Source organism: Aethina tumida, chromosome 3 (assembly GCF_024364675.1).
Source record: "Aethina tumida isolate Nest 87 chromosome 3, icAetTumi1.1, whole genome shotgun sequence".
NCBI lineage: Eukaryota > Metazoa > Arthropoda > Insecta > Coleoptera > Nitidulidae > Aethina > Aethina tumida.
This window is the reverse complement of record NC_065437.1, coordinates 30,494,526-30,520,383: the sequence shown is the minus strand read 5'-3', so window position 1 is coordinate 30,520,383 and position 25,858 is coordinate 30,494,526. Positions and strand designations below refer to the sequence as shown.

Here is a 25,858-nt window from a genome sequence, read left to right as displayed (position 1 = left end):
ATTGGATCATAACTCATAATTTTAATTACAAAGGAAAAAAGTAATGAGCATTATGAGTCATTATTATAAGCAATTATTTAAAAAAAATGTTTACAGTAAAAAACAAAAATCACAAACAATGTAATAAAAAATACCGGTTTCACAAACTAATCCAGATTTCTGACAACTTTCAAAAAAGAAGTCTAATCTAAAAAATTTTAATATTTTCGAAATTACTATAGAAAAGTTTATTTCATATCAACTTAGTGTTATTAAGAATATTAAAATCTTTTCGGATAAATAACAAAATTATTATCTTAATTATACGAAAAAATACAAAAATTTCAATTCGTTAAAATTACATTTTAAAATGGCCACAGAATAAAAGAATTCGAAGAAACAAAAAGATAAATGAGCGGTTATGCTAAAATTTTGTTGGGCGTCGAATTAATTTTAAATTAACAACTGTTTTTGGAATATTTAATTTCTAATAAAACATAACATGAATCCCCATCAGATTTGCATATATATTGAGACAAAGTTAAAATTAAAAACTTAAAAAAAACTGAGCTTGGTAGTTTAAGCTGAAATCATAATAATTAATTTACATAAATTTACGTGAGATGCAAACTTTTCTTTGTGAACTGCACCTTGTTTAATTAACTCTCTTCTCGTCCGTGCAATTTATCTGAGATTCGGAGTTAATTCTAAATTGATTAGGTGTTTAAAAATGAAGCGGACTCTTTATAAAGGTAGAAGAGATGCAAGAGAAAAATATAATTAAGACAAAACTGGGCAGCTTCTATGTCACAGCTTGATTGCCGGTTTATTTTTGTTTCCAGAAATTGCACTTAATATTAAATCTAGTCGCATCATAAAGCAGGCTATATTAAAATTGTTAATATGCCTCACAGACTGCGTTACATTGAGGCTTAATTGTACGTTTATTATTACTACAAAGTTTTAAGTTCTTTTAATATAAACAAATGTTAAATATATATTATAACCCATTTAAAAAATGATGAATCACAATAAAATCGTATTTTTATATTGTTATTTTTTAGAATTGAAAATTACTTGTGTGGGGTGGAATTTCTTTGGAAACATTCACATTCATAACGAGAAACTATGAATACACAACTTGATTATTCAACCAATTATTATTCCATTTGCTAAAAAATTTGGACCAGATTTCGTCTTTCTAGACGACAACCTCAAAGTGCGAGACATAATTGGTGTTACAAAATCATGAGATTTCTTAGATGTAGAAGTGTCTTTAAAGTAAAATTTACACTCAAAACTACCAACCTTAAAATTAAGAATGTAGTTGGTCTTAGAGATTCGTTCATTGATTTTAAATACGTCAAGGAAGGTGGAAATTATTGATAAATCAATGGAGGACCAACCAATTACTTATTGAAAAAATGTAAAGGTATTGTAATTAATTTGGTTTCCCAAAGATTTTTTTACAATTTCTAATTTAAAAGTTCAGATGTTGAAGCAATTTTGTTTAATAATAATAAATTTTGTGAAATAATTCAAATTATATACTTCAAAAGAGGTACAACATAATAAAATTTATATTTCCCAGCAGAGTTTGTTAAACTTTTTAAAATTGTTGATTATATAAACCTTAGCAAATTTTTAAAATATTATAAGAATATCTTATCTTCTTTATATATATATTTTGTATATTTTATTCATAAATACAGGAGCATTTTAAGATTTCCACAGACTCACTGAATATATAACACAAAACTCATTCGTTCAAGAAACAAACGAAAATAAAACGAATTTTCTAAAAAGCACGCTTTAATACGAATTTATACAACACACGGAATACACATTTTCTCTCATTGGATTCATTTTAATCCAACTAATATAAATGTACAATAAGGGAAACAATTTTCAATAGATACCATTCGGATTTATATTTTTTCTACGCATAAATTCCTTAACTAAGCCCCCGAATCACTGCTTCTAAGCGATACAGCCGCAACAATAATTTTATTTGTCATATAGATTATGCTCTTATCAAGTCTTGCTTTTGGTGGTGTCATCCTAACTCTGCTCTTCGGGGCGTTTTAAGCCGCATTTTGGCTTCCGATAAACACACCCTTCGTGATTTATTTCAGATTGCCACAGTTTATGATAAACTAGTCCGAGATATATTCGATCATATTACTTGGGACCTAAGAATATAGGTTATAAACTTGGAGCTTTTTCTTGCAATTTTTAGATTAGTTGATTTCTACCATATAATTCGACTGTTCTGTCAATCCCTTCATACATAAATGTACGAGATCATACAGAAAAACATTACATTTGGGGATGATATCCACAAACTAAATTCGAAATGAAAATCCCTAAAACAATGCATTCAACATAATCGATTTTGTAAGGTAACGGAGACAGGACATTAGAATCTCAAAATAAAATTTAAAATAAGAATAAACCTACTTAGAATTTTTTAATTATAATTTATTTTAAAAATTAAAAAAATATAACTTTTATAGTTTCACTATCGTCATCAATTGTGTCTTTTTACTTTTCTAATTAAATTATCTATATTTATTTATTTAATGTTCATTAATAATCTAATTCTCTTATTCTGTTCTACTTAAAAGAGACGTCAAAATAATTATCCAGCTGACACAAGTAAATAAGTTTATGGAATATTGGAAAAAGCATGTAAAAATGACAGTATCATTAACTTTTTGTTATTTTGATTTTAAGAATTCTTTTATTAAAAGTAAGTTCCAGTAAAAAAAATAAATTTTATTTGGTAAAAATATTAATAACTTAATAAATTCAGTTAATATAATTCAACAATTTAATCTTTTTGATCAAATTTATAGATACATAAAATTAAGTACATAGTACGTCCTCCATGAGAATCGACGACTGCTTGACACCTCTGCTTCTAAGTCTTCTATGAGATTATTCAATTCTTTTTGGAGTAGATTGGTCCGAATTATAGCTTGAAGCTCTGGGAGAATATTAGGGCGAGGGAGATTGTTCGAAAGCCGCCGTTTTAGCATATTCCATACATGCTAAATAGGAGCATGTTCGAGTTTGGACAGAATTCATAGTATTATAGTTATTAAAAAACGAAGTTCTCGCCGATAGCAGCTTGATAACTTGGTAGTATACCATTAACAATATCCCTGGTATATATCAGATCGGTCATCGTATCTTAATATATGTACAATTCAGTATGTCCATCATCATAATGGTTTTTAAATGATTAAATTTCTTGAACAACTCGATGATCATCATTGTACAGTCCAATTCCACTTTCAATCAGAAAAATGCAGATTTTCATTCTTTCATCTAGTGAACGTGAGACTTATCCCATTCTAATTGTTGCAGCTTATGGTTGGGGAGTCAAAAGCAAACGTCACAATAGTCTCCGTGAACGAAAACCTCCAATTGACTAGCGCCTCTGTACCATAACTGGGACAATGCATTTTTTAGAATCAATTGCGAGAATCATGCTGTAGGGTCCCTACTGACTTGAAGTCGTAAATATCGGTGTTTATTTACGATAATTTTCCTTGGTCTGCAACACCTCGATCTTTCTAATGTAAAGCCACTATGATATAATCGAGTACACAAACGTGAAATAACATTTTGGGCACCATTGAGTCTCCCTGAGATTTCGATCTGATTCACCACAGACTCTATTCTAATTGCTTTCCCCTCTCATCTTAAGTTAATTTAACTCCAAACATATTTATCGGAACAAACTTTGACAAATACAAGTGCAAACACTACTATTATCGATTATAAACAAAAACTTCATAAAAACTAATATTTTTCATTCATAAAGGTCTAATATAACTTTTAAATATTGGTTTATTTATTAAAATCTAATATTAATGTTAGTTTTCTTTTGAATATATTAAAAAATATATATATATATATATATAAAAGTAAAATATAATGAGTAAAAGTACAGCGAACTAATTTCATCATTTTCACGGTTCGTGTCGTTTAAATAAATGAAACATTCATTTTGCAATGTTCATTGTACGGCGTACATTTCATTCATATCATCAGACATTATTTAACATTATTGTTTAATTTAAGATATTTAATTTAACTCTAATATTAAATTGGTCAGCCTTTGAAATTAATTATAAACTACAATAGAGCTTTCGAGCTCCTGTTTTATCGGCAACCGGCAGTGAAATTAATTGAATTGCATATGACTACCGTTAAAATATAATATAATACACGTATTAAATATTACTATGTAAATATACAGATTGTCGACTAAATCTGAATGTTAAATCAGAAAATGCATCGACTTGTCTATTTACCAAGCGTATGCAATAAACATTAATTAATTATGCAATTTTTAATAAATAAAGTATTATTTAAAAATTCTATTAATATGTAATTACCTAATTTTGGGTTATCCTGATTGTAAAAAGGATATAAGAGTAATTAATAAAGGTGGCACATGATTTAGCTACGATTATATAAAATGCAAAATGTTTCAATTTGATTAGAGCGTTTTCCTGTTAGATTTATTATCAAGCTTAATCCTTTTCGACACACATCATTCAACGTCAATCATATACATGGACTGCAGCCAACAATAAAAGATAAAATGATAAATGAAATAACAATAGGATGACAGAAGGACAACTGATACTATGTAATGGGACACCATTATAAAATGACAATATTCAAAATGAAAAATACATTCAAAACTGTAATATTTTTAGATAACAATTTAGCACTACAAAAGCATGCGTGCCACTGAAAAATAATGCTATTGTTAGAAGATAAAGACAAGAACCTCAAAGCATTACGATGCATTGCCCGTATATGAATTACGTGGACAATGTAGCGTGCACATTCTGGTTGTGATAGATGTTGAAATAAATAGGAGTTTCGGGTATAACCCCTTCTCCTAATGCATTCGCATGTAATGCACGAATCTCAATAACAAAGTGCACGTATAAAATATGTTGAATTATTACACACCGAATTATTCGGCATGCTAGTTTCAGAAACCCACATTCCGAATTATTCAGGTTCGTGTAGTCAAATTATACATGTATGATTAAATACCGCTGCTGGAAGATTCCGGGAAGTTTTAAATTAATATTGTTTGTTCCACACCAAAATTCGCTTATTTCGAAATATTAATTTGATTCGTGCTGTAGATAATTTATTGTAAACTTATGAAAATAGAGTACTTATTATTTAAAGTTTATATTGAAAGTTAATAAGTAACTAAAAATAATAAGTAAATAGTACAGTTTTCTTAAGCTATTACGAGTATTTTCAGAATAGACAGAGAAAAAGAAACTTAAGTGTCTCATTTTTTTTAAAAGGTTGATTATCGCAAACCGCGTTTTAATATTCGATATTTCGAAAAAATGTATAACTATTTATATTAACAAATGGTAAATATTTTAACAAACGGTAGAAACTTTCTACGGACATCTTTTTAAGTGATATAAAAAACTTATCTCAAAAACTATAGGTTCTTAAAATATAGAGATAATATGTGTATCTTTTTTACTTCAAATGGAAATCAAAATTAAAAAAAAATATATCAAACTTAATAATATTATTTTACAACCTTATTATTAATGCAGAGTTTTATTAGAATCGATAATACAATTTGCCTAAAACGTTTCAAAAAATAATCAAATTTTCCAAAAATATTGTGATAAATTAAATTTTATATTAGCTTTTGTAATATATAATGAAACGATATTTAATATGTTCATTTGTGAAACAAAGTAAGTGTAATTTATTTAATTTATATTTTTAAACCAAATTTTATATGAATATGAGTGAACACATACTCACGCAAAAATTTTATCACAATGATTTTCACACAAATTGTGGATATTTGAGATATATTATAAGCAAGTTTTTCAAATATTATATTTGGTATTTTTAACATAGCATTCTCCAAAACAACAATATTAAATATTTCATATACCATAAAATATATATTTTCGAAAAAATTATTTTTCGTAAAATTTAAAGTCACATTCCATTAAGGTTTCCATTTAAAATAAAAAAAGCATCCAATGTCTAGAAATTAGATTTTATTTGTTGTTTGTAGCAATCAACTTCAATTTAAAAATTGAGTTCCGTGCACTTAAGTCCTACCTAAACCAATTGCTTGTACATTTGAATTACTCATAATCATAATAATTTTTAAGATTTTTATAAAAAAATTAAAAACAATATCAATGAAGATCTAAATTTGAAATTAAAATCATATCATATATAAAAAGTGTCTGCGGAAATTTTTTTATAAGCTGACAAATATTAGTTTTCGTAAATATGGTATATATCAAATTAAATATATAATATATATATAATTTAATGATATTACTATGATCTGGTTGCATTCTTCTATTTATTTTCGTATCAGGCACAATGAAGGTTTCTAATTATTCTAGTTGATCACGTGGCCATTTCTTAGTCACTTTTGTTTACGATAGCCTGATTGGTACCATTACAAGACATTTGAAGACAAATGATGACGTCGCAAGTAGAAGACTGTAGAAGTCTTAATAAATCCTATCAAGTTATTCTACCATAATTTATTTGATAGCTTTAATAATTAATAATATATTGAAATTTCTCGGCAATTTTCTGAAACACAGTTTATCTTCATTTAAAAGTAAATGAAATAAATTAAAGTGATACTAACTTATACAATGTAAAATCGTATCTGTAAAAAGTTTTCACCGTTTTTCAAAAAATATAAATATAAAAAGTTCTTAAAATCAGTTTTCGTAAATTTTTCAAAAACGATCAAAGATATTATATTAAAATACAGTTTGTAGCAATCAAAGTTCAATTCTCTTCACTTAAGTCAACTCTTCTCTATATGGTCTCATTGTAGTCAAAAGGAATTTCCTGGTATATTTGTATATATAATTTATTAGAAACATCGTTATATCTTTAAAATTATAAATTTATAATCGAAATTTAAAGAGAATATATTTTCTGAAGTTTTTGAAATTGGCAAATATCATTTTTCATAGATATATACTAAAATTACTCCACAACAAATTTGACTTTTAGATAATTAAGTTTTTCATTATTTTTTACAGTAGTTATTTTTGCAGCATTTTTAGAACTTGGAAAGTTCTGCTTAAATACATTTAAATAATTTTCAATATACTATTGTTGTATAATGAGTAAATCTTATTGGTTTAATTGATAAAATTGATGGAAAATTCTAAAACAAATATCGCCATTCATTTCACATTTTTCAGAACTTTCACTTTTACATTAAAGACCGTTTAAATATTGATTTTTTTATTGTTAAAATATGTCAATAATGTTAAATTATACAAAAATTTCTCTCCAATTGTTCATTGAAGTCACGATTTATACATTCTAAAATGAAATAAAAAGTACATGGAATTTTTATGTGTTTTTTATGTCAAATTCATTTTGAAAATTATTAAAATTTAATAGTACATGTATGTCACAATATTAATGGTGAAAAAAGTCAATATTTAAATTAAATCACATGATTTAAATTCATCAAGTTTATTTGCATATTTTTATTTCAACAACAAAACATTGCATTGTCTTCTCGCCTTACAATAAGAAGTATTTTTTGAATAACAAATTAATAAATTATGATAAAAACTGCAGGGACAACCTATAATATATCTCCGATTTAATGTGAAATAAAACCAAGGATAAACGAATTTTAATGAGTACCATGTCCAGCTGAAACGAATCATTAAAAACAAACAAGCAGATAAAGGCATTCCGAGTAGTCTAGACGGTCAAAACGGTACCCGCCATCAAAACCGGCGTTTGAAAAATGCGTTACACGAACGATGATTAACCAAAAGATTCATTCTCTTCTTGGGTCCGACTGGACGGGCGAGATGTGGGACAAGTTCTCGCGCCGACCGCTACATATAGAAATTGCAGACCTCTCTCCACTGACAGTGTAATTTCACGGCTGTGTTAAAATTGATGTGTGCTCGCCTTTAAGGACATGTGTGCTTGTTAGTGGTCCTTCGCCAGGATTTAAAATGTTCGGCAAATTTGAAACGACGGTACGTTCAAGTTTTTTTCTAGTCCCAGCAGTAATTGAAGAGAATATTTAAATTAATTTTATGCGTGTTTTATATCATTTTTCGTGGAAATTATTTTTATTACCATTTTACGTTCTATTTTATTTAATACTAAAAATAATAATATAAAAATATAGTAGTATTTAAATGAATATATTAAAATTTATTTTTCAATAAATTTTTACATTAATAATAACAATTAAGCCTGGGGTAACTACATGATTTCAACCATTTTATTGAAACATAATCTTTTTTTTTTTTAAATAATTTTCACGAATACATCTCAATATTGTTTAATATTTCGCAAAAACATAAATCGAAATAATAAAGAAATCAGAATCAAATAAATCAATTGGGAATTGCAGTCCATATGGAGTATGTTAAAACAAACGAAAACATTGAAACACTCTGGTCTACGTCATATATCTAATTTTTCATCAGGAAACCAATTTAATTATGGCCACAATTGTAATTATACACGAAAGTAATCTGTTCTGCCGCACACAATAGCGGAGATGTATTATTTACCTTTCTCCAAAATATACGCTGGTGTTATTTAAGAGGTTAATTATCATAATTATAACAACACGTTTATTGTGTATGTAGATTTTTCTTTGCAGGTGTTTTCGCAAACCTTGTGAAACAAGGGAAATACACTCATTTATTTTGTTACACTGTGTTATACAAATTAACAACAACGTTATGTATTTCCTTGACTTTTCTATTAAAAAATGTTAAAGTTTATGATGTTTACAGTCTATTAAAATATAAAGCTGTACGATATGAATAAGTATAAATATATATAAATAAACTCATGTTCAAAACTTGTGGATATTTAAAATGTATCTTAAAATCGTGTTGACACTGATTTTTTGTTATTTTATCCTTTATATTTTAAAATTTTGTAGATAAAAGTAAGAACTCCTTAAAAATAAAAATAATTACGTTTATGGAGTAAAAATACACGATTTAAATTTAACATATATCAGTAATGTTTATATTTGATCAAATTTATATACTATAGCTTGTATGAAGAGTAACTTTAGAAATTATCATTTATATTATAACACTACGACAATAAAATGGTTTATTAATGGGTTTTGTATTAATATTTGAAAAAAATTCAGTTGTCAAAAGTAGAACAACTATAAAATAAAACAACCTTATATACATTTAGCCTTCTTTAATTAGTATCTAGAAACATATCCATTATTTTTAATAACTTTTGAAAACTTTTTTTATTTCAGTAGCTTCTCCACATAATCGTTCGACATTTCTTTCCACTGATTTTGAACTTAATTTACAATTGGATTGGTGTCTGGACTTTGTGCTCGCCAAGAGATGCTTCTTGAAAAACTTCTTCTTCATTCTTAACTAACTTGTACGTGTTTCGGATTGTTATCATGCTGCTACCCTAAACTCATCTTATTTTTGTCAAATAGAATCATATGATTCTCCAAAATGTCACGAGCAACGAAACCATCCATTATGCCATTCCAAACCCGAAAAAACATCAAACCATAACACTTCCTCCACCATATTTCACAGTAGGTCTAGTTTCGTGGGTTTTACCTTTCATTAATTGGTTTTCTCACCCATGAAATACCATTAGATTTGAATAATTCGCACCGACTCTCATAAAGGGTTTCTTTGCTGATTTTCTACTACATACATCAGCTTCTTTTAGTCTTCGTTTTAAGGTACTTCCGACACACTGACTTCATTTATTTCTTTATGCGAGATGCACTGATAAAAGGTGGAGAACAGTCTTGCATTTTTTTAACACTATTGTGAACTCCTTCCAGTGTATTCATTCTTTTAAAATTGGAAATCGTTCTAGAAATAATCGAATTATTTAAATTTAAATCAAATGCAATTTTATTCTACTTTTTACCATTCCGGAACTTTTCTACAAGTTATTGTTTAATTTGAATCGATAAATGGACACCTCTAAGCATTTTGAGCTTTAAGGAACGATGTCGGCCACAGAAATAAATTATAAAATCAATTGTATTGAATGTATGGTTTGGATATGTTTAGGCACTTTATAAAATTAATTTAATTTAAAAGAATTGTTATTTTAATAAAATGATTAATTAATTTGTTACTCTATGTATAACCGATAGCGTACATACATGAAATTTAATACATTGTATGTCCTCCATGGGCGTTGATGAGTGCTCACACTTCCTCGCCCTATCTTCTATGCAGTTATTCAATTCAAATTCAAGAATATTAGGACGGGGTTGAAAGTTGCCATTTTAGCATATTTCATGCATGCTCGATAGGATTTAGGTCAGGTGACCTCGGGGGAAATTGTAATATCTCAATAACCGGCGTTTCGAGCCGTCCGAGCACAATTCCTGAGTGATGTGAACATTTTGAAAATTTTGTAGTACACCATTAACAATATACCTTACATGTATTGGCTGGTGTTCGTGTTTTGACATAAACACAATTTTGTACAGCCAGTATAACAATTTCCTCCCCATACTATAATGGAACCTCATTAAAATTCTTGATTTCGTGGAACACCTCGCATGGACCAAAAGTGGAAAGTGGAAACCTGGCCAAAGAATATTAATCAAAACTAATAATTTCGTATATCGCCACAATATGGATACGGAGTTAATATTGAATTTTTACATACACCACTAGACAATACAGCACGAACTGTGAAACGTGTTTTTAAAACCGGGTAAATAAATTCAGAAACCATTAAAACAACAAATAAATCATGATCTAGCGGTATTATGCTCATAAATTCACTGTCAATGGCTGCAAATTTACTGTTACGGCGAGAGTAAAAGTAATTATTACATTCACGCCGAGGCGTGCGACCTCAAATATACGTCGCTGCATCTTTTACCTCACTAATGAATAATCTTGTTCAATAAGGAATTTCATTTACCTCTGGGTTAATTTAAAGTCTGGGGGCGCGTTTAAATTGCACTTTTTTTGTGCACGGCGAAATTGCAATTAATCCAGATTAATTATTTCGCGGTTTTCCTCGTACCTGGCGTAATGTTTTTAATGAAAATTTAAAAAAAACCGCCCCCTTTTTAACCGAACAAGTAAATAATCGTGTGTACTTTCTTTTAGTCGGACGTGATAATTTCTTTTAAACACTGGAAAGTCCATACATATCTTAATTATGTTGACGTATTCAATTGCCCGAACGAAAATAGGTGCACTTACTCGAGCTTATCAATTCACTCGGTTGCGAAATAAATGAAACAAATAGCTTACACTACTTAAATGACCCAGTTACTGAAATTTGCAACTAGTGTGGCAAGAAGTATAAGAAATTATAATTTATTTTTGCTTTTCTTTCTTGATTAATAAATTGTAAAAAAAATTAAAGAATATAATTATAATAGCCATTTATTTGCTCAACAAAACAAAGATCCCAAATTTATAAAAATAATTTAAATAAACTGAAAAATCCTGAAATTTTTGCTCATTGTTGAAAGAAGGTTTGATATAAAATGTGAGATTATTCTGGCGAGAACCTTAAAAATTAAACTTTTTAAATAAACTGGGACAATCCAGTATATTGTATTAAAGTTAATAAAAAAAATTAAACCCATTGTAATTCTCCTATAATAGAACACCAAATTTGCATACATATTGCTCACAGATACCTCTTATGAGATATGCATCATCGGATCTAAGCTTAAGGTGTTTGAAATATGTTCACTGTACACTTTCTAAAATTTGGTTGTAAATTTTCTGATGTGGATAAAATTACTTCAAGGTTTCAAAATCTCGACAATTTCTCAAAATAAAACCAAGAAACTTATACACAGAATTATCTCCATAATATATCGATTAAAAGTTAGTTTATTATCAAACAGAACAGAACTTTTGCACTGAAGAAAATTGTATATGATTTAATTAAAAACAGTGAGTTTGATTCACGAGTGAATGAGCAACTGCTACACTTAGATGCAAGAATTAATTTAAATATTACTTCTTGCACACCAATTATCAGTATCACTATTTGCAGTTGCAAATCATCAAAATTAGAATCAAAATTGACAAAACAGAAAATCTTGAAACATCAGCAAATAGTAGATTATTACAATTAATGTACGATGATAAATTATTTATGAATAGAAGAAAAAGAAAGACCTCAAGATTAGATTCTTGTGGCACCCCAGAGGATGCCAAGTACAATTTTGACTTAAATCTAATATATGTGACATATTGTTCTCGTTCACTAAGATACAAAGACAGTAGTTAAATGGTGGAATTGTTAAATTCAAAGGAGTTTAATTTAATATTGAAATTTTTCATAAAAGAATACTGAATAATAATCTGTCAATTATCATAATATTCTTTATATTTTAAATTGAATATTAGAAAGAAACAGTAACATGGCATGCTTATACAAGTGTATACATGAATTGCCTCACAAATGCAGTAAAACATCCTTTAACTATGAATACTTAGTAGTATTGTTATCTGGTGACAATATTAGTAGCGATAAATGATGAATTTGAGCATCTCCTATAGCTTAACGTACTAATCTTCCTCTATGTGGACGAGTCTCAATCAATAGTGGTTAAATTATTTCATTTATAATATTCTCATGGTATACGTTTTAGCCACATTGTCCTCAATAATGTATAGGAGCGTACATTTACCATAGTTTCATCGATTCATCTTCAAGTTCTCTAATTTCCAATACATTATATGCAGAAGGATATATTATATAATATATTATAAGCAGAAAGAAATTATCTCTTTAATTGGTACTTGTGAGTGATGGATACGTGACCAAAACTGATTCTGTTTTTGATTGTTTTTTGTTTTCTACCTATTTGACAGCTTTATGAGGAATTTTCTTATTATTTTCTTGGTGCTTGTTGTAGTTTCAACTATTCCAAAATATTTGTCATTTTAGATCGCACTTGTTTTATTACTTTTATATCATGTATGTTAATTATTATAATTCCGTTGATTGTACGTTAGGACTATTTATTAGATCTTGTATTAACTTGAACTCCAGCTGCAGTTTTTCATTTCAAGGTATCTGTATAAAATGTTTTATATTCCTGGTATTTTCTCATTTCCTTTAAAAATATTTATTTCAATATTTCAAGTTTTCTGTATTTTTCTTTATTTTGTTAAAACTGTGTTAAAATATAATATTGGAAAAAATCTTTACTTTACTTTTGTTTCTGTGAATAAATTGATACGTATTAAACTCACTGAAAAATTATATGAAATAACTTGAAAGATTCATGTATGTATTACACGACCAAATTCCTATCATTTTCAAAGTAAAAAAAAAGTATAAAAAAGTAAATAAGAAAAATTGATTAGAGTATGTTTGAAAAGTTATGCATCCTTGGGAAGAGAAAAATTTTAAAAATATTTAATTTTCTATATAAGTATTTTATTATAAACTGTATTTAATATAGATAATTATAAATTTAAATTCCTTTTTTTCTAAAATATGCATATATAGAAACTGGCTACAAAATCAATTCGTCTAAACAAAATATATGAAGTAACATATGGTCAAAACGACGAGAAACTATCAATTCACATATCATAAATCATATTATAATGTATAAACCCATCACAAATTTGTTCATTAACGAGTCTTTAATCATGGTTATTTGAAATAAAAAGCGTTACTAAAATTGCCTGAATGATTTATTTAGCTTTAACACAATTTTCTCTATTACTGGAATTTTCCAAATGATTTTTAAAGCTGTATTATGAATACTAATAACGTTTTTGCATCTATTACAATTATAAACAAGTGCTTAATTGTAATTTATATTTACTCCCATATAAACAACATTCGCATTAATTTATTACTTACCACAAATAGGCCTTTTAAATAAATTGCTTTTGTTTATGTGTAACATTCAAACGCGTAACGAATTCCCTTCCTTACATGATTAAATGAAGTAAAAGCAATTCGTATCATCCCGAAGTGAAAGTACAGAACCTTTTAGTCGCTTGTTACTTTGATACTTTCATCAATTAAAGTCTCACCCAAGACTTCGTACCTTAAATAGACAATAAACAACAGACAAATACAAAACTTAAGACGGAACAATCAAGGCTCGTTGCTTTCTCCAATGCGAATCAATAAGAAACAGCCGTGGGCAAAGATTATTGAGGAAAGAATTGACCCAAACATAATCATGTAAATAATGTTAGAAAGGATTCAAATTTTTAACAATCGTTTATTATACTGACATATAAACTATTAATGTTTAAAATATTATAAACACTGTGTAGGGTAACAGGCTAAATTTAAATACAAATGTAGTTAAAGCGTAAGGAAATATATTTGCAATATCCGTAAAATTATTGCAATACGCACCAATTAATAATTAATAAGTTGTTATTTCTAATTTTACTTCCCTATCGCGCTAGAATTAATTTTCTACAATATATTTGTTTAATTGTCGGTAATTTTATTTGTTTATTTTTGCAATACTATGTCATTTAATGTTTTCATCGATATAATACATTAAATTAAATTATTAATTCTGATTTGCTTCGGAGAAAGTGTTCAAGCGACAAGATTAGTAAATTTTAATTAAATTCTTTAAAAAAATTAATACTGTGCTAATTCACCTAATACTCCGTTCAAATTATAAAAATACACGTTTTTATATCATTAAATGTCAATATAGATTTACAAAGCCTTCATGTGCACTCTTTTAATTATGAAATGGAGCATACACGTAATTAATTATAAAACTGCCTGAAGAACAAATTAATCGAAGTATACCATTATTATGTTATAATGAACTCTTTCATTAATTAATTATTTATATTGTTCAGTTCTGTTTTGCGCACTGATGCGTTTAATACCAAAGCGCAGTTTGAACGCCAATGTCGGCCAGATAATTAACTTCGTTCGGACGAATTACCATCTCTTCGAACTTGAAATGTCCAAAACATAATTGAGAAAGTGTCAGATTATAATAGATGATCGCATCAGTGCTGATTAAACAGTAGTTTTAGTTTGTTGTAACAATTAGGCGATTGAAAAAAAGTCCTTAACCCGCAGCATCACCTCCGGCTTTGCTAAAATACTCTACATGTTAGTAAACCAAGTAAATTTTGTGTGTAACTTAATTACGAATATGTTCAGTTAAATCAATATACTGGAGCAAATATTTACCCGCTATTAGAATTTATATGCTACGAACTGCTACTGCAAATACAGTTGCAGACGCGACGATAATTGGATATTTGAAGATAATAGGCATTTAAGGGAAGGGAACGAGAGAATGTCAACAAAAAAAATTGTTCCCCAGGTTTGCATTATCGCACATACAGTTTATTCTGTTTCCTTTTTTTTAATAATATCGTGTGTAAATTTAAGGAAACAACTAAGGCTGCACATTATTTTAGCTTATATGCCCATTATTTGTTTTGATTAAAAATCCCTCGACGCACATGACAATATTACTCGTGTGGAACAAATATAATTTTCAATTTACACAACATTGGGAAAATATTTTCAACCTTTATAATATATATTCAGTGATTTAGAACAAGATTGGCCAAACTTTACGTACCTCCATTAGATTTTCAAAACATCGGCGAACCCCTTTAAAAAATTGACTATAGATAGAACAAATAAATTGTTTTTTGTTGCAAATGGAGTCAACTACACTGAGCAATTTTACTCAATTTTAGTCTTAATTCAGATTCAGCATTTCTTGTTTTTTATTACTTGGTGTGGAAACTCACTCTTATGTAAGTAAGTTACCAAGAAAGGCAAAATGAATTTCACTACGTTATTTGAAGATTTTAAAAATTCTTCTTATCTTACCTCTCAAAAATTAATCTGTGTATATTTCTAGCAATGATGATGTTTAATACTCAATTTTGCTTGCATTTGTGGCCATAAACGTTTCAGCATTACTAATATCGGAAAAGCACCTTTTTCAGAGAGCTGCGCAATATGGAGATCAAACAACTTCAGCATCCAATGATAAAGCGTCGATGGTTAAAAATTCGTGCAAAACTATAAACAATATATTTGTATCTCCACCGTAAACACGTTACATGCGGAAGTTTGCAGAGAAGCATTGGATTAACGGAGACAAAAGAAATTATCAAGTAGGCCACTCTTTGTCATCTTCAAATCTGAACTTGGGATTATTAAACTACAAAAATAAACAGAATACATGACGAAGTTCAACAAACCAAGTTAATATTCTGCCTCTTGACAACAGTGATTTAGTTAATTTTGTCTCGCATCCCCTACGATTGACTGGCGAACCCCAAGTGGTACTAATTGCTTGTGGTAATGTTAACAAAATGTACACTCGTCCTTATAATTGTGAATGATTTGATTTTGAAGGTTATTTGTCAAGTTATTCATTTCACTTTTGTTAGATTGAAAGGAATATTTCATTTATTTCAAATGCCGTTGGTATGAAGACATGCAAGTATGAGTATGAACTATTGGTTTAAGAGAGGAAAGAATTTAGTTACTAATGGAATGAAGAGACGTCCACTTGAGAATGAATGATTGAAAGTTGTTTTCGAGTTACACTATTTTTGTGTCATTTTGTTAAATGATTGAAAAGAACATTTCGAATATTTATTTATTTATTTTTTATTATTTATAATGCAACATTGTCATCAAAGATTTCGATGATATAAAGAACAACAAGATTGGCATGTAGAATTGAATTGATTCAGTGATGAGTTATGATTTTGTGTGGCTATACATGTTCAAGTATTTGTCAGAAGGATTAGAGAAAGATGAAATCCACCTTTTATTATACATAGAAGAACTGTTTGGTGTGCTGTCTTAACATAGAATACTTCACTATGCAATTTTTCAACATGATTATGCCTGATCGCATATTGAGAGGGTTACTTTAGGGAGTATTCAACATTCTTACACAAATTCCATTCTCTCTAGACTTTGAGAGATTCTCAGGGTTAAAGAGAGGATTGAGGTCCAACTCATTACAGTGGTATTGATCTGAATATTCCATATTTTTCTCAGAATTTTTAATAATTTACTATTTTATCAAACTATACACCAAAAATTAATGAAATCTGATCTGGATCTATGATTACTACTAGTCATGACTCAGTGAAATTAGCTCAACCATTCAAAATATAAAATTAGAGGATAAGCAATTTCAAAATGTGATTGTTCCTGATTTTCATGAATATCATGAAGAGAAAGTTCTGATCACATCCCGCAAGAACCATCCAAGTGTTGGGCACTTGTCTTCAAGAAATTTGGAACTACTTTACTCCAGATGATTCAAAAATTAATTGACACTATGTACACCGTATCCAGGTGGTAATAAATCGAAAAGACGATGTTATACAGTGGTAATTTTTAATTTAATTTTCATTCATTTTCTTTCTTTGTTACTTAAAAATATAATTGAATAGACTAAAAGCAAATAAACGTTTCCAATGTAATCAAAAATTGAATTTAATAAATATTCCCATAACATGGTAAATTTGTTTAAAAAAAAACTTTTGTTAGTTGGACCAATTATCTACATGACTGATTGTGAGTATATTTCATGCTTTAACAAAGAAATTAAGAATTAATTGTCATGAATAAGAATGTAACAATAAACATTGTTATCTAATAAATTTTGTGAAATTTCAACAAATGCCCAAACACGAGAAAGTGCAAAATTCGTTCCTAAAATGTTCACACTCATTGTTCGCGTACCAAGTAATAGATTGTACACCACATTAATATACGGATATTGCACTTCTCAATCAGAGTGTTTTTACGCAAATAAAAATTTACTTCCGCTCTCCGTGGTAAATTTCAACACGCCAGCAAAACGGAATTATACCTGTCTGTACCAACGAATGTCCATTTATTGGCCGTTTATTCGATCTTACGGCCGAACCAAATGTGAAAGTATCTCCTTATATCGTGTTTTAAATCGTACTTGTTTTTAAGCGTCTGACATTTTCGGGATGGTTATTTCCGAATCGGCAACGTAACATCAGGAAATTTTTATACGCGTATCTATATTGACACGGCTAAAGAAAGTCAGACAGACATAAAGGACGGAATGTATTTTTTGTATCGGATCCGCATCAAATCTTTAGACACTCCATTTGTTGCTGATGAAATAAGTGTTGTGTAAAGAGACTGGCAAAAAAGTGACTGTTGTGTTCCTAAATTTGAATAACATCTGTTGCTATAAATAAAAATCATTAATATTTTCAAATAATAAAAAAATAATTTAGAGGCTTCGGTTGCTATTTTTGGTTTTTAATGTGCCGTTTTACTGCTAGAAAATCTCTCTCATTATTAATTAACATATTAATCTATACAAGACAAATATAGATTTAAAACAAATAATACAAGCTAAGCCTACAGGTTACAACAATTAAATTTCCTGTATTTATGACAAATGGCAATCGCTCTTTTACAAAATAAAATAAAGACAATTTTAATAAATATAAACAAATAATATTTGCCACAACAAATTAATGGCCAATAGTTGCGAAAATATAAGAAAAACATAATTTTTGAAATTTAAATTTGAGGGATTACCTAGATTCTAAAATGCAACAAAATGAAAATGTAATGAATAATAATAAAGTTTTTGTTTCAGATTTTCGTTATTCTTAGTATCATTCTCAGCATTCAAAATGGGTCATCCGAACCTCCTCCAAGCAAACTTAAAAAAGTATTACCAGCATTTTATGGAATCAACATATATCATAGGATCAGAGACACAAAACCGAAACCAGTCTATGGACCTCCCCCAAAGTCTAGAATAGTCAACCCCAAACCATCATATGGGCCTCCAAAAAACACATATTCATTCAACAATCCACCTTGTGAACATTCTCATACTATTAGTACCAGTCCTGATAATGATTCATATGACGTTCCTCATGATTATGATCATGATTTAACGCCGCCAAAACGACCTTTCGTGCAAAGCAGTTTTGTCGCACCCCCTAGACACGTTGATGAGTTTTATACGGATAACAAAAAACCTCAAATTTATGAAGGCGAAGAGTTTCAAAACGACGATTACTATAACGTACTTAATAAACATACTGAAACATTCAGTGAATTCGATAAAAGCCCATCATTCAATGACTTTGGTAACAACCCCAACTCATTTAATAAGTTCAGTGACCACCATGTTCCATTTGAAGAAGACTTTGGCAAGCAACCTGGATTTTTGGACGAGTCAACCCCCAAAGAAGGTTACCACAACGTGGAAGTAGTGGATATCCCTTCATTCGGAAATCGACCTTTAACCCACGATCCTTCACGATCCACTTACGATACACCAGGTGCCTTGAATTCATACGGAGATCCAATAAAACCACAGAAACCGAATTTAAATAACTTGCATCAATACGAATACACCGAACACCAGGACTCCAAAACGTTTTACGTAAAGGATAATCCAGATATAAAGGGCACGTATCCAGATATATATGATTTTTATAAATTAAAAGGAAATTCGGGAATATCCAAGGATTTTGTAAAGTACAGCGTACCAAGCACTTCTAAAGGTCACATTGAAGATTACTTCGCTATCAATTTCAATGTAGATTATTTAAATGATCCCAAGAAACGAGGAACTCAGGAATCGCATGCTAAAGAAAGCGAAAGCCGTCGTCAAACCGTAAAAGTCAAGAATACTAATGTAAAAGATGAAATCCGATATCCAAATCACAGGTACGACGAGTAAATTTCCTAATGACCCAAAATATGATTAGGTTCATAAAATGAAATATTACAATATTATTGATTGGTATCATGTGATTTAGAAATTTAATTAACATCCATGCTGACATGCGTGTCCTACTTTTTTTCAAATTTGTAAGCGTTACATCTCTTTATTAATTGATTTTCGTTCGACAAAACTATTCCTTCTATTGCTTTAAAAGGCAATACAATAAGTTTACATTGAAAGTGTAATGTAAAGTCATTATTTTATAGAATAATAATTAAGCTTTCTAATCATGATCGTGAAAACGAATTTTTCAAGTTCTGGTAATCCCGATTTCTTCTTTCACGCAGAATATATGATAATTTTACACATTACGAATTTTAACCCACTTCAAACGATTCATTAACATTTTCTTCACTAACTAAACTTTCCCATATTAAACACCGCTCTGTTTAGATGTATTTTGTAAATATTTATTTATTGTTGAATGGACATAACTACTATCAGAATATATCTAATATTTAAATAAATTAGAATTTACAGTTATATGAGTAAGAATTTTATGTATCCAAAGATTATATTTCAAGGTCAAATAAGATGTAATAATTTTATTATATATTTATCTAGATGTGTAAGTGCTATTTGTTGTTATTGTTTTTAATAAATATTTATTTGGATACTTTCGTCTATTATTTTACTCAATATTCCACTGTTTTAACTATTCAAAACTATTATAATATTGAAGTGTCGAATAATAATGTTAAATAATTAACTTTTAAAAAGTGAATCTCTTTGTTACTATTTTCGGCTATGCAATATCAAAACCACAAAAATATTGTTATTTTACGGTTTCTTAATTTGAACAATATATAATGAAGAACAGACAATTTATATTTGAACATGACAAAAATAATGTTTACAATTTTTTTACATACAAATTAATTAATGTTATTACAACAACAATTAGTTGAAGCGCAAATTTTAGTTTAAAAAATATTAAACATATTTTGTTTAAGCTTAGAATTATTCAATAATTGAACATCTTATAAAAATCTATAAAAATAGTTGCCCAAAACTTTCATTCATAATTCTAAATTTTCATTAATGTATAAATTTATTCTTTCATTTGGCCCCATACTGTAAAATCTAATAGGAGAAGACCTTGGAGGCAAATTCATAGGAGTGTTATTCCAACGGGTAAACCATTAATTTAAAAAAAAATTGGGAGCCACTGAAAGGACTGCCAACTAAAATAGAAAGAAGCGCCGTCATGCATATACCAAAGATTTCCTCTTCTGTTCAGTGAGATGTCTTCTAGAATTTCGTAATGTCGTGCGTATAGAAATTAAAGATACATTTGTCCTGTTAAATTACCAGGAAGAATCATTTCATCAGCCTGACTACGTTTGTTGGGCATATTAAAAACACCATTTCTGGTGAAAGTTGCCTCATCTGAGAAAATTATTTTTGAAAAAATGTGTGGTCTAGTTCATGGACTTAGAAACATTGATAAAATTTCAATTTTAACGGTAAATCCTTCTAAAAGTTCTTTAGTTTGTCGATAATGGTAAGGATGCATTTGTTCTTTTACAGTTCACCAAACTACTATGGTATACATTAGTTTGTTCTGACAAACGTCTTGCACTAACGTTGAATTTATGTCAACTAAATGCAATCCAATGAGCCTATTCATTTCGAACAATTCCAACTGTTCCTGATCTTTCTCTATCTGTAATTTTAGTTCTTAATATGCATGTTTCATGTGTGGAAATAAAAGTTTTACAATCAGGTAATTTTTTTCTTCTCCATGACCTGCATGTCCAGATTTAATACATATGCATACATAATACATATAACATATCAACATTTTCAGAATGTATCCAAAACATAAATACAATCTGAGGTTATTTCATCATATCATACCTACGTGATCTTGTATTGTATGGAAATAACTTTAACTTTCTTCTGTTTTCCTCTAAATTGTGCAAAAAATATGACAAGCTTTATAGTTTATCATTTTAAAACAAAAAGCAAAATGTATATGTCTTGAAAAGTTATTTGTGATTATGTATAAATTTAAGAAAAAACTGAATTATTAAGTTTTCATAAAACTATAGCTCTAGAATAAATGGAAGTTTATTCTATAACAAAGAACTAAACAAATATTAAGTATATGTAGTTTATAGTCACATTTCTATTAAGGATGGAATTTGAAGGTAGTGTCGGAGGCTATTCCCAAAGAGGAAAAGAGTAGTGTAAAGGAAGAAGTCTCAACGGAGGGTGAAAGGAGAGACATGTGAACAACCCTTTTTAAGATATGCAGCAAACTCAGGACCTTCAGGATTATATTACGTAGACTAAAATATATCGGATGAGAATTCCGATAACCACAAAAATATAATTGAACTTGTTATTTAGGATTATAGTAATTATGAAATCCTGAATATGTTGGAATTTTACAATGTGTTGGAATTCTTTCGTTACAATATATCTAATTAAAAGAATATTTCAGGGGAAAGACACTAATATAAAAATAGATTATTGTTTTGAAAAATTAAATAAATTTTTATTGTACATTTCAAATAATGTGTAAATGGAGATTTCGATACATTGGAACAGCGTGCGACATCTACAATGAAAACAGAGAAGTTTTCTTAGCACTGTTAAGAACACTACAGTGTTATCTTGGCCATACTAGAAAATCTACAAACTGGAATTGTATGATGTAGAATTTTCTAAGTAAATGAAACCATTAAAAATCAAGCCTAATTTATGGCAACCCAGTTCTCCGTTCACATTTTCCCATCAAAATTAATTAAATCATTTAATGTGTCCAGAAATATGTTACCCAGAAATAGGATTCACAATAATACACCCATTAATAATGAATAATTTATTAAATTAAACATGACAAAACCTCACTTAAAACTTCCGGGTCTTTGTAAGCAATCAGTCCACCGCAATTACTGTATTTACTGCCCTCGGCCTCCGGAGGATACTTGATGGGTGTCATCTTGTTTTGCAATGCTTCCTCGTAAATGAATATATCCCCGCCGAGGGACTTCAAGATAGCATGGGGAGCGCAGGTGTCCCATTTGTATGTCGAACTCCTGGAAAGTATGTAGGCATCTGCCAACCCCAAAATCACGCTCAGTATCTTATACCCTGCTCCAGAGGCTTCGGCCAATTTGAAACCGTTTTCTTGTAGTTTGATTTTCACCTCGATACTCTCAGTGCTGCTGAGGCACAGTATGTGATGGCGGGGGATGTGAGACTTCTGAGACGTTGATGTGTGATTACCGGTAGCTACGCCCCATATACATCTCCCTTTCCATCTGCAAAAGCAAGTTCAGTAAAAGGGCAACTACTTCCATTTAAAATATAAATTACCTAGAGCTTTTTTCTTCCACGAACGGTTGATTGATAATCCCCATTATGGGAAGTTGCGTTTCTTTATTATACGCTCCAATTAAAACCGTTACACATCTGAGGCCAGACAAATACAATCCATTTTCAAACTCCGAATCCACGCCATTTATATATTCTCCGGTGCAGTCTAGAAATAATGAATTAAAACCATTTCCAGTTTATATTAGGTATCATTTATGTTTATACCTATAGGATCTATCCAAATGCCAACATTATTTATGTCGACATCGAAATTTTTTATTGGAAGTTCTGTATCAACGTCTTGCATTTTTATCTCTCTGTGAACTTCAGTTGCAAGTAAATTGGCAGCATGTTCGTCTCCGTTCAAGACCTTCTGCAACAAATTCGATGTTTCTGCGACACTGTTCATAACTTGTACGTTGATTGATTCACCTAGCTTATTACAAAACACATTATTCTCTTCCCCACGTATATCGTTCGCCAATCCTGGAAACTGAAATAAATTGATGACCCATTCTATTATTAAATGAAATGATATCCTTACCTTGTTACCAATATCATGTTTCACCATTTCCTGTATGAGCACGTCCGCCAGTGTTTTAAAATCGTCCACGAATCGCGGATTTGCCTCACTGGCTTTTTTCTTCTGGACCAGAAGTTCAAAGAGATGTTTATCTTGCCTGCAAATTCTGGCGACATTTGCGGCCTTTTCTGACACAACAATTAAAGCTCGCAACAGATCCATTTCCTATAAATAGAAAATTATCGCTACAACCATTGTTTTAAAAGTATACGTTATTTAATATTGTTTTTATCTATAAAAATGTTTTCCAGGAAGTATCACACTTAAGTGGATATTATTTATCGGTGCACTTGTGTATTTATTTTATTTATAATCAATTAATTTCATGGAAAAAAATATTCAAACACAATTTCATCTTTACAATTAATTTCATTAAATTATGATGTTGTTTAAAAATATTGCAAATAATGGCAAACAAAACAAAATATTCTTTAATATTGTACAGCTATCAAAAGGATAATTAAAATGTGAATGCATGCATGTTGTTTATAGACGGAGCCCACTCTCACAGATAAGGAAACCATGTTACTAGATTACAAAATTCATATCGAATATCATTAGCGTCAACAAACCATAAAAATTATAATAAACAAAGCGAATCTAACCTTGTCCAAAGATCGTAGTTTCCAGGGTACCTTAAGCCAATGGTAAACTCAACATTAACGACGGACTTTAAATTTTCATCACCTGCCTTCTTACGTATTATTTATTATCCACTAATTGTATAATTAAATTTTCCTACGAATTAACTTTTATCCAGCGACCGGTATACGTTTCACGAAAATAACCGAGTGCTCATTGATTTTGCGTGACGCTAAAAGTGGTTGCGCAAATGAATAAACTAAGAAAATCTACGTCACTTGTTTGAAACACGGTACTTCTAAACTTGACGATATTTAAATGACTTACGTACCTGGTTAATTCTTTTAAAATAAGCTAACTCTGTTAATATTTTAACTAGTTTTCCTTCCGAGAAAATGTATCTATTTTAAACGTTTTCATACCTGTTTATGACAATAATATGTATTGTAGCAATATAATAATAATATAATTTTGTACAATGTTAAATAAAACATAAATATTAATACTTTACTAATAATTTACATTTTAAATACAAACTTGTTATAGAAAAGAAATTTATCACAATTTCTAATATTAGTAAATATTTATCACCAAAAAAATAATTTTAATTACCAACAAATATTTTATAACTCACTTTCCCATAGATAAGTTTTTATTTGTTTCATATTCTTAATATTAAAAATATATTTTAACATAAATGCATATTTACATATCATTAACATGGTTAAATGATGTTTACATATATAAAATATTAGATATCAGATACTCTATTATTTCAGATTAGTTCGCTATTATTATTATGTTGCATAATGTATAAAAATGATGAGTTCCACATATAAAATTTAATTATTTTATGAAGTAGTTAAACTTACAAAGTTATACGTACGATTTAAATAATGAATGTGATTTAATACGTTAGGAAAACTTCAAAGATGCTTAATAAAGATGTATATATACAAACATTATTACAAAAGTATAATTTATTAGAATCGACATGATAAAATACACTGGTTCACATTTTACTTTTCGTATCCCTCCATGTTTTTCCCATAAATTTGGGTGCACCAAAATCACGATTAAATTTTCATATGCATTATTCTCGAAGACACATTAACATTTTTGAGTATTTGCCAATTATAAATGAATATTGTAGAATATTAATTTACCTTTAATTCCGGAAATTGAAAAAATAAATTCCACAAATTTATTATTCGAAAATGCTTCCATAAAAAATGTGGTTTACATGATTATTGGGCCTAAATTTATAAAGCTAATAGAGGGATATAAAATATAATAATAATAAATAAATTATTTTTTTTCCTATTTATAAACTAGTGATTGATAAACTGAAATATTATAAACTCATATTCAAAATTAGAGCTATTGAAAAAAGTATGTAAAAATCGCGTTGTTGACTTTTAAAATTTTTTAGTTAAAAAATTTGGTGGAAAAAATAAAATTTATTTAGTAAAAATATACACGAGTTAATAAATTTTACCTAACATAAAATGTAGTACATTGTATATCCTTCATGGTTATCGATAAATGCT

At 28.9% G+C, this 25,858-nt stretch overlaps 2 protein-coding genes across 2 annotated transcripts; one reads left to right on the top strand and one right to left on the bottom strand.

Moving 5' to 3' along the window:
* The first annotated feature begins 7,788 nt into the window (after positions 1 to 7,788).
* LOC109601506 (uncharacterized) lies at positions 7,789 to 20,430 on the top strand. Its single transcript, XM_020017752.2, has 2 exons — positions 7,789 to 8,048; positions 18,671 to 20,430. The coding sequence occupies exons 1-2, from the start codon at positions 8,025 to 8,027 to the stop codon at positions 19,769 to 19,771; spliced, it is 1,125 nt and encodes a 374-aa protein (XP_019873311.1). The 5' UTR covers positions 7,789 to 8,024; the 3' UTR covers positions 19,772 to 20,430.
* A 2,201-nt stretch (positions 20,431 to 22,631) lies between these two features.
* Positions 22,632 to 24,501, bottom strand: LOC109601500 (inositol polyphosphate 1-phosphatase). Its single transcript, XM_049964347.1, has 5 exons — positions 24,332 to 24,501; positions 23,688 to 23,891; positions 23,369 to 23,636; positions 23,144 to 23,309; positions 22,632 to 23,088 (listed from the first exon to the last, which is right to left on the bottom strand). The coding sequence occupies exons 2-5, from the start codon at positions 23,886 to 23,888 to the stop codon at positions 22,650 to 22,652; spliced, it is 1,074 nt and encodes a 357-aa protein (XP_049820304.1). The 5' UTR covers positions 23,889 to 23,891; positions 24,332 to 24,501; the 3' UTR covers positions 22,632 to 22,649.
* Positions 24,502 to 25,858: the final 1,357 nt, after the last annotated feature.

Bases quoted from the DNA above. Each gene is read 5' to 3' on its own strand.
- LOC109601500 (XM_049964347.1), bottom strand. From the start codon at position 23,888: ATGGATCTGTTGCGAGCTTTAATTGTTGTGTCAGAAAAGGCCGCAAAT. The intron at 23,637-23,687 runs GTAAGGATATCA...AATTTATTTCAG, and splicing joins AACATGATATTGGTAACAAG to TTTCCAGGATTGGCGAACGA. The intron at 23,310-23,368 runs GTATAAACATAA...CATTATTTCTAG, and splicing joins CATTTGGATAGATCCTATAG to ACTGCACCGGAGAATATATA.
- LOC109601506 (XM_020017752.2), top strand. From the start codon at position 8,025: ATGTTCGGCAAATTTGAAACGACG. The intron at 8,049-18,670 runs GTACGTTCAAGT...TTTTTGTTTCAG, and splicing joins TCGGCAAATTTGAAACGACG to ATTTTCGTTATTCTTAGTAT.